Source organism: Necator americanus, chromosome IV, assembly GCF_031761385.1.
Source record: "Necator americanus strain Aroian chromosome IV, whole genome shotgun sequence".
Lineage (NCBI taxonomy): Eukaryota > Metazoa > Nematoda > Chromadorea > Rhabditida > Ancylostomatidae > Necator > Necator americanus.
Genome location: NC_087374.1, coordinates 285,325 through 298,715, shown reverse-complemented (window position 1 = coordinate 298,715; position 13,391 = coordinate 285,325). Strand labels below are relative to the sequence as shown.

The window sequence follows — 13,391 nt, the reverse complement described above, 5'->3', positions numbered from 1 at the left end:
TGTTGTAACTAGAAGATCCATCAGGATAATGAAATTGGAATAATAATATTGAGCAAAAACACAACAAGGAAAATCTAAAAATAACTATGAAATTTTCGATGGTGGTCAATTCTTCTGGATTCGATTATACGTTTGAGGTTTATGAAACTGCACGCGCCTCTTATAATCAGCCAACGTATTAAACCAGTATGATTACGTAAATTACTCACGTTAACTTTAAATGCTTCGAAACGAAAATTCTAAAGTTTATCCACTTTCTTCCTCTTCATGCTAATTTCCGCAATTTTTGTGAGCTGAATTTCCCACAAAACTTCTTCCTTCTTTTCTATCTGAGAAATCTTCTAAGAAACTACTCTCCAGAATTTTGAGGACTCGTACAAAATACTGAATTCCTTTTGCAATAACAAACGCCGTGTGGTATGATATAGAAATCACGACACATCAATATGCTTATCAGTGTGACCCGCCCTTAAAATGATTCAAGTCTTCCAGCAGAATTTCTTTAGAAATAAAACACCGTTTGAAGACCTTCTTTTCTCGTTTCATTGTGAGAACATGTATGCTTTTTCCGTTTTATAAAATTGGTGAAAGTAGCGATATAATGGAACATGCATAAAACTAACTGTCATCACCTAAGAGAACAATTTTTGTGTTGTGGAGAACTTTGAAACACGACATATCTAGTAATACTAGTGGCAGTAATCATCATCTTAACCCCTATTATATATGTAGATTGAATGAATATGAAACCAACTTGACATCTACGAAGATACCGTAGTTAGTGAGCGAAAATATTTTCACCCATTCTCTATTAAGAGTATCAAATCAGAGTCGTGAGAAATCCATCTTTTTCTCAATGTGTATGTTAAATAATTGACACATGGCGCGCTAAGCACAAGACGATGGTCGAAGGACAAATTCTCACGCTCCGCATCTATCCGCCCGCTTAAGAGTCCAACGAAATCTTCTTCGTATCGTCTTAGCGCGGATTCAAGAAGTAAAGAAGAATAATCAACGAAACTCAACGCTTTATTGTTGTTCTACATATAAGAGATCAGGGAAGATGGATTGAAAGTGAGGTGAAGCGACAGCAGCGATAATGATGGTGACGGCGGCGGGAGGCGCAAACGGCTGGCTATCTATCGTCGACGACGTTCCATAAGCACACACTGAATCGGACTGAAGTAGCAGTTCTTGAATTGACTCAACGCTCTTGGCTCGATGTTATGTGCCCGCTTCCATAATCGATAAGCACCAATCTGTCGCAGGACATTCCTGAAAACGATAATATGCGAACACAAATCACATACTACGTATTTATACTACAATTACAAACTAATCCAGATCTGTTCGTTCTTAGTTCTGAGAATAAGATACTTTGAGTTTGTTTGGTTTCTAAAATTCAAAGGGAGACAGAAGAGCGCCAAGATACAAGTTTAATCCTTCAAGGATCTCTGACGGTTTAACAGGAAATGGTTCTCCTGAAATTGAACAGAATTTTTCTTTTTTCATGACCATCAAGAGTTTTTATTCCTATGTGTTTTTAAAAGGCCTCAGAAATGTTTTGTTAACATGTAAACGTATATACATATATGTTGCTAATTCATTGTTCAAAATCATGACTTTAAAAACCTTTTTTCATACATGTCACCTTTTTCTCAATTTTGCTTCTATCGTCCTCGGAAATTAAAACCTTCTGGAAAGGGACTCTTATCGAAGTCCCCGCACTCAATCTGATGAAGAGCAGAATTTTCATTCATGGCAGATTCGTAAGAAATTTTTTGTTAAAAACAGCATTCAAACAGAACTAAACAGGAGCCAAAAGGTCTGGAATGCCAAACAACATCAACACTATAACTCCACTAATTCCGTGAAAAAATAATCCTGAGCACTAGGTATCTAATTTTCGGGTTTCTTTTTTGTAGCTAAGAAGACTATAGAAATGTTGAACGTTTGAGCTTTCTGAGATGATGATATATTTCACGTGATTGTCCGAGTAGAAGCCAAAATTCATTCAAGCAACTGGAAATCACCTTCCAAATCCTTGTTCTGTTTTTGCAGAGGCAATTTTGCGGAAATGAAGATGCGGCGTCACATCCTCCACGTCACTCATCATCAGAAATAAGTACAAACTTTCTCGTCTCTTCACATCTTCACATTCGAGTCTTTCCAGGACTTCAGAGTCTTAAATCTTCCTAGCATGTACCCTATGACGCAACATCTACTGTAGTGATGTAAGTGCAGTAACTAACAATGATAACTTATAAAAATACGTATATTCTACGGAAAAACTGTTGAGAGTCAAGATGAATTAACTTTGCGTCAATTTCACGTCAATGTGGCACTGATTCTGCGTCGATTTCACTTCGGTTTTACGTAAATTTTGCAACGACTTTGCAACGTTCAGTCACTGGATCTACACAGCTCTTACTCATCCCTACTAATAATAAATATAATAGCGTTGCTAATACTTGATCTCTAACAAAAATTTGTTCTCCAAAACAAAAATTCTAAAAATAAATATTCGGATTTCATATCACTTATTTAGATAATCTAGAAACGTAGGAATACGAAAAAATCAAATAGGATCCATCTGTAGCATACCTACGATTGTTTTTTATGTTCAAAAAAAGCAGTCGACAAGATATTGTTGTCATCGTTAAAAAATACAATGATTAAGCAAGTTTGCTGCTTCGATAATTAGACCCTAGGGATACAACTATTATTATTTACTGTTTCAACTACGAAGATCAACATGGATGTTTGTCATAGCTTGACAGCTGTAATTTCACAAGGTCTGGAAATATATCTTGCACCTTCATCGCCATGCTGATTATAAGACGAAATATTGGGGTTTAAAATCAGTATGGTGATTCCAGTGACTTGAAAATATTCTTTTGTCTTCAATAAAAAGACGGTTCCCTAAGACATAGCAAATATTCCTATGTAAGGATACTTTAGGTCCTAAATCACTCATCTGTCAGTTAATTTTAGATTGCTTTTGTAAGGAAAGCGGTGCACCACGTCGGGAACACTCTTCTCTTTTTTCGATTGATATGAGGAGTTTCGATATTTTGACTGAAGTCGAGCCTGGAGTTCATTTATTTGTTCGTTTACCTGTCTATTTATTTATTCTTCAATATTTCACATGCAGTATTGGATGCCATTTGATGCAGAAGAAAAATGACGTCGATGTATCTAGTCAAATCTACTCCGAATTCAGCCTTTTCGCCTTTCGCAAAAAACTGAACGCTACAGCGAATGCTGGCTTTTCATGGCGACATTCCTGCTCCTTAAGAAAATTAAACAGAAGGCGTCAATAAATACAATCCGCTCATCCACTATGTGAAGATTTTTGTCCAGAAAAGTAGTGAGAACACTTAAAATACTGGTTATGGTAAAACTCGTGGTCTAATTCAAAACACTCATACATTTTCCCCACAAAAATAAATCAATATAATTTCTATGTCCTTTCTTCTTGTAACTTCAGTAATATGTATTGAATTTATGTTTTCTTGTTTTCCGAACGATGTTTTGTCGAAACGTTATTTATCACTTCACTTCCCATGCGCATATGTATGAACACGGAAAATCTACATATTTCCGAATAAGCAATTCGACGTTGATATCCAGATAAATTGCTGAGATATTCTCCGACAAACAGTTCATTTCAAAACAAAACAGCTATATTTGAACTGTTGAATTTCAAATCCTGGTTTCTGGATCCATTGCTTGAGAAAATAAATCGAAAATTGAAAAAAGGCTACTAAATTATTTTTATGAAAATCTTCAAAGTATTCAGTTTGCGTCAGAAATTTGTAATTAAATATTTTCTGATAGTTCTTCTCGAAAGAAGTTCCATTTTACTTTGAAAACTTCTTGAAAGTGAGTACTGAGTAGGTAAAATAGGAAGTGGAAGTGTTCTATATGTTGTAAAATGTGCAACCGATACTTTCCATATGTCCATTCAGAAGTAACCGCGTATAACCCGACATTCAGGATTCAAATATGTCCTGAAGGGTTCAGGAGCCTAAGTTTGACGATATGAATATTCGCTCACCTCATACTCCGCTTTGCTTATGTGAACTTTTAACAACTCTCTGCTTTGAGATCATTGAAATCGCAAGGATTTCTCAAAACCTTAAGGAGCCCCTGTAATTATTGCTCACCATGTTCACATCTATGGTCCACGTATATCAACGCTAACGCTTAGTTATCTAGAAATCTTTACGAAGAATTGGTTGTCATAAATATTGCTGTTTCGTGAAAACAATTCAGCTTTTTAGATATCACTTGACCGTATCTTCTAAGTATTAAAGTTAATATGGCGACAGATAGCTGCTTCCTATTGAAAGCTTTCAACCTAGACTCGAGGGACGTAGGGTTACCATGAATACGTAAGCTACTACTCCTCTTTGGCGCCATACTTCTCTTTTATCACCAAAAAACTGACACAAACAGCAACTTAAATGAAGAAACTTTGGACACCAAGTCACTTTACTCGGTCCATTCTGACTGATCTTTAACCACTTGCAAAACTAAGAACAAATAAAAAAAGTTTAATTGTTCAACTACTCTACCGCTTTAGGAACCTCTAGAACTCCTAACTGCTATGTGGATAATCAGACTAAATAGTCATTCGACCTAAGATTTTTAATATTACATGCGTTAACCAATATAAAGCACTTCCCGAAAACTTTCCGAATCATTTCAAATGTCTACTGAGTTAATATGACGGCAACGCAATGTGGAATATTATCGCCTGACCTCCAGGCACATTCTAATTACTGTGAGTGAGGTTGCGATCTGACATAATTCCGGATTTCCCATCTTTTGCATTTGCTTTAGCTGAACTGCGGCAAGTTATGTATCCTCCACCTCTATTCATCTGTTCTCTGAAATTCCAAAAATTCTATTCCAGCTTTTCTTCGACCGTGAAATCAATCAAGAAATGGAATCGAGGGACTGGAAGAGAAGCCAAAAGATTTAGGATTGTTTGGTGCCATTTTGCCGTCTCTTTAGAGAAACAGTGACTTTTACGGCAACCTAAAACAACCATCAAAATCCTCTAATCTGTTCTGTGTAATGGATTTTCATTTCAACTCAGCACTAGCTCCCCTTCAACGCATACCTAACTCCACAGACATCTCTACGATAGCCGTCCCCTCAAAAAGTCAACTGCAGGAATCTCGCGGGAGCTCGGAATGATTTGTTACCCTATAGGGCAACTTTAGCATAAAAGCGTCGAGAAATGTGTTGCACTAGGAGTGCGAATTTCATTTGTCACATTTCAGGTCGTGTTTTCATTCTCAAAAGAAACTCCTCCTTCTTAGCACCTGAGTGGTCCTAAAAGTCATTCATTGGGGCTTCAGGAAGAATAATTCGTTTAAATACCGTATGTTGTCCTTTAGCTTATTTTAGAACTAGTAATGAAATAATGTCAATTGTCCGATGACGGTTCTACACTCAGTTATGGACAGGAACAATACCGTAGTATAGTACGAAAAAAACCATGAACGGTCATCCTTACGAAACAAAATCGCCTGAAAATGCATAGAATTCAGCCTCAATGATTGGTAGCGTATCGTTGTTTTCGTTGATGCTCTCGTTGGTATCGCCTCCAATGAATCATACGGGCGATAACCGCGGAAATTTATCAATTTATAATGAAATCGTTTCCAACTGGATATCAGGTTGTACTCGATTATCAGGATGCAAAAAATTATTTTTAGACTCAGTCCGCTGTTATCATATAGATATTTTTATTTAGTTCTATTATTTTTTCACTCCGTAATTATTGCAAGCATTTTGAAATCACTTTTTAAAATTTTTAAAATGCGACTTACATTTCAAAAAATTATCAGCACTTGAAAGAGATCCAAACCTACGCATACATAGCATTACAGCTCTTCCCGAGATAAATATTTCTTATGAATTAAATGTATATTGTTGCCAATGTTAATGCTATGCCACCAGCACTTCTCGACAAGTCAATTTATAAGACTAATCCTAGTGAAAAGGAGATACTCTTTTCGATATTCTAGCGATATTCATTACTTATATTATTATTTCTTATTTATTTTCTGACATTCATATTGTAGCAATATTCTATTCTATTATACAACGAATATTCTTGCTAGAGAAGCAAATGGTAGTGATGTTGATAAGAGCTAAGAAAAAAAACAGATTTTTTTTAGGAATTTAGGAACTCCTCTTATATGACATCATAAATGTTGATGTTAATCCAAAAACGACGGATTTCAACAAAACTTAGGACATAATATGCATCTCCGTTAATCTTAAATCTTTTTTGTTCTCTTTACTACTGCGAGAGCATAAGGAGTGCAATTAATTAAAATTATTATTTCGATTTTTGTTACCATCGAAATTATTCAAAAAGATAGTAAATAGATAAGAATTACACATACTTGTAATAACTCTTTCAAGTCATGCAAGATTATGATTCCCAAAGAATCTGAAGACTCTCGCTAATCACAGAGAATAGAGTCGAATATTGTAATCGTCTCCTTGTACTTGTTTATCCTTCATAAATTCATTTCAAACTTCGAAAGCTCATATGAATCCATATTTTGTCCTTCAAATCAACTTTTCATCACCGTTTTCACAATTTAATTCTAATATTAGCGCCAGTTTTACGAAAACTATGCACTAAACTTTGACTACAAAACGAATAATTGAAACAGAACCGGTGGCAACAAAAATAACAGTGATGTGTAACTAAATAATACAAAAAAGTTATGTGCTGCTCAATTCCGATAAGTTTTGTAGTGAAAATAAAGAATTACATAAATGATCATCTCTTTTTTAAAAGAGAATCTTCATCTCTCCGCCAAACAAAATCAAGAATGGAGACTTATCATCTGCTTTGTACAGAAATTCCTCGCTCTTAGTCAAGAATGGAAGGTTTGGAAGTTTTGTTGGATTCAAGAATCTTACTGTATACATACGTTGGGAGCAGCGATCCCACTATTCGCTTTCAATCAGTCCCCACTGAACAGAGAATTATGCTGTTTTCAAGCTTTGAACGTTTTCAACGTAATATCAGCTCCTTCGCAAATTGAGGGGTTACTACGCTCAGTCAGTTTGAGCCCCATCTAATTAATGGCTTAAATGAGGAAGAAAAAATTTTTCAATCCAAAAATATTCTTCAGAAATCATTCTAAAAAGCGAATAAAGATGTAAAATCACATAACAGGAGGAAATAGAGGTGAAGTTGGACAACGTTTAAAAAATACCTACATTCTGGTGTCTGTAGGTTGTTCATCTTCGTCCTGAGCGTTGCGTTCAATTGTCCATCCCAAAGAGGAACTAAAACATCTGGAAAACGATATAGAGTGCACTTGGCAAAATTTATGTTCTCTTCTTATTTATTTTACTGTTTATTTACTTGTTTTCATCGTTGTTTATTTATTTGTTTCTTTGTTTATTTGTTTATTTACCCACATACACCAGAGCAAACATGAAATCCCAAGAGAAAATCATACCAGAGCCTAATCAAAACAAAAATTCCCATCCTTAATTTTTGGCAGTGGAAACTAAGCGAGATGTCGCAGTTCTCGTAAAACTGATTTCACAAACTATTCGATAATTTATCGGTTCGAACAAGTAAAACAAAAAAAGGAATCATTGATCTTCAATCCTGTGTGTATTAAAGTGAGCACGTTGTCAGGTTACCTCTTCCTCTTTCCTTTCTATCATCTACATTGTTAGCTCTTCCCACAAACATAACATTAAATACTTGAAAACTACTATTAATTACATAAAACAACATAAAATTATTCTTTTCCTCTTTTTCCGTATTTTTTCCAATTCCTAAATCTTTCAGTCACTAAATGAACAAATGCAATTTGGTTTCATCGTATTCCAAATAACCATTTCGTAAAATATTGAGACAGGGTAAATTTAGCTTACGAGATAATTTTTTTCCTTTGCATTTAGATCCATGATCGCCATCAATTCCAGCATCTTTATCCTACCGAAAACTGTTCTCGAAGTAAAATGAATAAGAACATAAGAGCTTATGAGGGAGAAGAAGATAAGTTCAGCTCAGTATGTCATGTTTTGAGGAGAGTCCAAAAGTGTTAGACTTCTTATATCCTTAGATTCAAAATGAGCTCATCGGCATAAATTTTTTGCTGCTATGTGTTGTTGTTTTCTGTGCATTTCTCCTCACAAACAACGAAGATACACTTCAGATCTACCCATAATGTAAATAGATCAAATAGCTGCATTTGTTAGTTAGAGACTTTTGCCTCGAGGAAACCATCTTCTGAACATATGAATTAAAAGAATATCGCTGGTGAAAGTGATAATAAAGTGTATGTACCGTATATACGATATGATGAGTACATTAGGAACATTTATTTTGATGCTAAAGCCGATCCACTTTATTTTAAGTAACAATTTGGAGAGGAAGCAACATTATTAGTACTCCTTATTTATATTCATTTCACACATTTCACTAAAAGAAGTTTTTTCAAAGTTCAAGTTCTATGAAAGAAAAAAGACAGGACCGACTACATCTTCAGAGTAATGTTCAGGTCATTTTACAAATCTCTTGCTCTCGTCACAGATTTGTAGCCCTTTCTTATTCTACGAAAAACGCACGGGGAAGAATACATGAGAAAAACACGTCGACTTGAGAAAAAAAATGTAATGCGAATTTTGCAAGGGCGGCAAACTGTTCAGTTTCTCTGAACGTAATAAAAGTTTTCATCTAATACATAATATACCATACGCTATTAACATTTTTTAAATAGAGTAAAAAAGAGGAAAATTTTTTGGATTTCTGCGTTGTTCTGTATTTCTTATGGAATTCGTACTTAACCGAAACAAAATGAAAGAAAAAGCAGGAATTGAAGTAGGGAATGAAATTTTATCTACATCGAACAGAGTTGAGACAAGAAATCATCTCTTATTTTCAGCGCTTTCACTTTTTTAAGTCGATGTTCACTTTTTGAATAGAGAAATTATGACACTTCTCCAATCTGTACATATGCGTCCTTTAAAACACCTTCCACCTTTCCCGAATACTAAACAAAACAAATGGCTTACTGTATGAACAAGATGAGTGCAAGTAGATAGGCTACCGCAGTCTGCATGATGGGAAGCCGATGCGATAGGTTATGAAATGAGGCTTGGCCTCCTTCGATCTTAAATATGCAGTCCTCAAAAGTGGGCGTGGCCTCAGTGAATGCGGCGGTGGCGTCGACGACGACAAAGAGCGGAGGCGGTGGCGGCGCCGGCGGTAAACAGAAGCACCACCTCCATTCTCCGAGTAGATCATCTCACCAGTCGTGCAGCTGAGGTTGTCTGCACTGCTTGCAGCGGAACATCCCAATGTCCACGCTGAAGTTACCCACAATACCAAATTCCATGAAGAACTGCTGAACTTCTTTTCTTTTCCGAGAAAAATTAGAATTGTGCATGTGAGACCGAAATCGTCTGCATTCATGAGCTTAATAAAAAAAAGGCAAATGCTTCTAGTGAAGAATAAATCAAGAGAAATAGCAATACGAAGGAAAGTACAAGGAAACGCTATCCTAACAAGCGATCCGTTTTCACATGATATTATGAGAAAAAAGAACGCTGAACATATTGAAAATTGTCTTATGCTCCGAAAAAGGCTCGAAAATGCATGAGACTGCTGAGTGCACTACCAGCATGGCCCCGCGATACCTTCACTCCATAAAAATGATTTCCCGATACTGTGTAGGAGAAAAAAAGGTGAGGAGAATAGATCGTTGAGCACATGTTTCACCAACGCCATTTGATAAAGGATGAAGAATCTCTGTCGTTGAACAATCATTTTCTCAATACACCATCTCATTCAACCATTTAGAATCTTTTTAGGTTAACGAAGGCGTATTTGCCTCATAAAATCACTTACAGGGAACAGCCAATATACCAAATCAGTTTATTTGTGTCCTCCGAGATCACTCTGGTACCAGTTCATCCACCTCTTCCCCCAGGTGAGCTACGCCCGCCCATTCAAAGAAGTTCGTAAGATTACTTAGTAACGAGGTCTCTCTTTTCTTTTTTTAATTTTCAATGTTTGACCTACTTGAATTCTAGCTCTGCATTCTCGCATTTAAGCGCAAATTGTATTCTTTGCGTGACAAATGTCGTCAGGCGACATCGGCCGTTTCACGGATTGAGCATTGCTGACGTTATATGGGCAACTGCAGGTCATCGTTCTTGAACAATAACCGAACCGTGGGGGAACTCCACAACGGCTGAACTCATGTTGTTGTTAAAGCAGAAATCCACGGGACTTTTATAACTGCTCAGTGATGGCCAGAATCTTCTCAAAATTCGTCAAAATGTTTGCACAGAATCCAACACTTTTTTTTTATAAAAACGAACTAAATCATCTGCTTTGCTGAAACACCTGAAGTGCAAAACTTGAACTCTATTATCAATGAAACTTCGAACCTAAACTTCTAACTCGCCTTACCCGACTGACTGAGAGTTAGGAAATGACAAGCCTTTTCAACAACTGCAATAATTTGCGAAGCATGGAACTACATACATATTTGCTTTATTTTATTTTATTTTCCTACCTATTTACTTTCAACACTCAGTACTCTTCAAAATGCAATGCGAATTACACGGAAAATAAATGACAATTAGAAACGGTAGCAGTCAGCAGAAATATGTATTGTAGGCAAATTAGGAAAAGCAACATTGAATTTTTCTTTTCATCTGATTATTTGATTGCTATTATTTTTCTAATATTTATATAGTCTGATGAAGTTACGTAGTTCTGCGCGACGACGTCTCCGATTATAATAAAATAGTTTTCGAAACATTTTGTGTCCAATGACAGAAAGTAGTTGGCATCCATAAGCCTGACAATAGATCCGCGCGACCACCTGCTGTTAGGTTCGGACACGGGGTGAGCCAAGAATCGAATAAAGGTATTGTCCACTTGTAGATGTTAGTAATAACGCTATAAAAAAGGATAAACTCACTGCCGTATCAATCCATTCGGGATGCACCAACGCGTTTTCCACTGCAATTCGTAATCATTGAGATTCTGGAACGCGTGTTGGGCTATACAATGATTTGTGGGGCCAGCCGATGATCAGGCCGTTGTTAATAACCTCCCAGACAAATCTGGTACCAATTTATCAACCCCTGATGATAAAGGGCTTGGTTGGCACGAGGGCGGTTTCGAACATCGTCCATGCGGCAATAGCGGACCTCTACTACGTCGCACTCGCTCTGTATTATGTAATCTTTATTATTATTAAACAACATTATCAAAGGTAGAGGAGTTAAAAGGGTATACCTCTACCACAAAAAAGGAAAGCACTATATCTTATTTTATGGCTAGAAATTTCCTGATTACTCTTGAATAGTGTTGATCAAACACTCTTAATCAGATGTTGTTCTCTTGCTTATTCTGTTTCATCTGAGACCATCTAAGTCAGAAGAGGGAAAACCTGAGAAAGTTAATGTGCTTGGTCCTCTATTTCAGTCGCCCTCAGACTCTCAAGTACTATGTTATTTGGATTCTATTCCACATTTTCATCTCTTGTGTAGCACAGTCGGTAAGAGATTCCCCAGTGACTGTGCGATCTTCAACTCCTTATTTGAAGGGTCATTTCTAGTGGTGCAATGAATTAACAGCAATATTTACAATTTTGCTGATTGATGATTTTGCTTAGCATCGAACCTACCTGTCTCGACGTCGGTCCTACCGGGCTGCATCCATTCGTGTTCACCAGCATGATGCGTAAGAACATCCACAATTTCCTTCTCATCCGTCGATGAGCCCTCTTCGGTGTTCATCTCAATGGAGTGAACCGCTTGAGACTGTTCAGAACCGGAGGCGAGCAATGTGGAGATGTTGAAAGCCATAAGTGACACTGAGACTATCCATTATTCGCCTCAGTCTAATACCAATCATATCCTGGGAAAGTCGTTGGCACACCTGCCCGCCGTTGTCTCATTCTCCCGGCTAAGTGCCTTTTTTCTCAAAGCAGCTCCACGACGTTGGATTATACTGTAAACACCACTTTAAAATCGCTTGTATCAATCGCAGTGAAATGGATCTCCGAGTGAAACTGCGTTACATAGGAAATTATCAATCTGTTGACTCCAATTGATCTCATAGTCTTGGTATTCCAATGGCAGCTTAACTCGTACTGAAATTAGAATTCTATCCGTCTACACTTCCTAACTTTCCTTCCAACAGCTGCACAAAGTTACAGCATTTCTGGGGTCCTAGAGACTTTCATGCGGAAGGTATTCGCGAGAGTTGTCGATAGATCAAAACACGACAACTATTGAACTACATCATCTAGGCCGGAATTGCACACGGATTTGATCCCGTATATCGTCGTATTCCTTTTTCTGTCTTTTCACTAACTTGAATTATAATTTGTGTTTCTTGGCCACAACCTTTTTGGCATGCCATTATGCTTAAGAAATAAACAAATATGAAACCTATCGAGTTCAATAATTGACCAGGTAAGTATCTGTGTTGTATTGTATCTTAAGTTCCAAAAAATTTCAAAAACTAGATCTTATGAATCCAAGATACGCAAATTTCACAAACAAAGAATTGCAAATTCTTTGTCTTGAGAATTTTCTTGTAATGAAGTAAGTTCTGTTGAGTTCGAAACACGGAAATATTGGTGGAGAAATTGTTGACTCAACAGAGCTCGGTATGGATTGAAGCGTTGTATGGCATACCTCAGCACTACAAATCTATTTTATTCGTGTTGTGCTTCAAACTTTCTCGTGTTCTGGAGCCTCATTCTATCTATATCTGCTATTAGTATATTTACAAAGTTTTAGATTGAACTTTTATTAATCTTACGTTACTCCTCTTTTCGCCGTCTTCAGACGCCTGAATAGAGGTTGACTGGAACAATCTTACGTCTTCCGACGTATTCATCAAACGCCACACTGCTTTGGACCAGTGTTTTGATAGTTGTTCAGTGTACTAAGGACGGAAGTCATATACATTAAAATTAGTCCTAAGTGGTATTCCGGACGTGCTGACCCAGGTAGCACGTCTAGAATACCACTTAGGACTGTCGGCGTGTCGCTGCGCAGTGCACCAACGAATGGTGCAGTGTAGGATCACCAGTGGCGATATTGCTTTTGACTTACACACAGTGCGGCAGGCATTTATAGGTCACAGAGCCGTACCAGCGGATGTGCAGCCGCTGGTAGCACGCACCTGTACTTATTTTATTCGTGTTGTATTATTTCGTCAGTAGAAGTGACCGTTTTACCCTATATCTTGTTGGCAGATTCATACAATTCCCGACAAACTAAACTGCACACCTTGGCGAAGTTATGACAGTCTGAACTAGAGTTGCTGCAAGTTCGTTCGAAGTTTAACGACGATCACA

General features: G+C 37.0%; 1 protein-coding gene across 3 annotated transcripts; it reads right to left on the bottom strand.

Annotated features, from left to right (window-relative positions):
- Positions 1–1,139: 1,139 nt before the first annotated feature.
- RB195_000046 (uncharacterized protein) lies at positions 1,140–11,886 on the bottom strand (the record flags this gene model as incomplete). Of its 3 annotated transcripts, XM_064196173.1 has the most annotated exons (5): positions 1,140–1,275; positions 7,261–7,338; positions 9,076–9,173; positions 9,380–9,465; positions 11,706–11,886. In XM_064196173.1, the coding sequence occupies 5 exons, from the start codon at positions 11,884–11,886 to the stop codon at positions 1,140–1,142; spliced, it is 579 nt and encodes a 192-aa protein (XP_064052054.1). The 3 variants fall into 3 exon arrangements, with proteins under 3 accessions (XP_064052054.1, XP_064052055.1, XP_064052056.1); XM_064196175.1 differs by lacking the exon at positions 9,380–9,465 and having other exon boundaries at positions 9,076–9,292; XM_064196174.1 differs by lacking the exon at positions 9,380–9,465 and having other exon boundaries at positions 7,261–7,329; positions 9,076–9,292.
- Between the last annotated feature and the right edge of the window lie 1,505 nt (positions 11,887–13,391).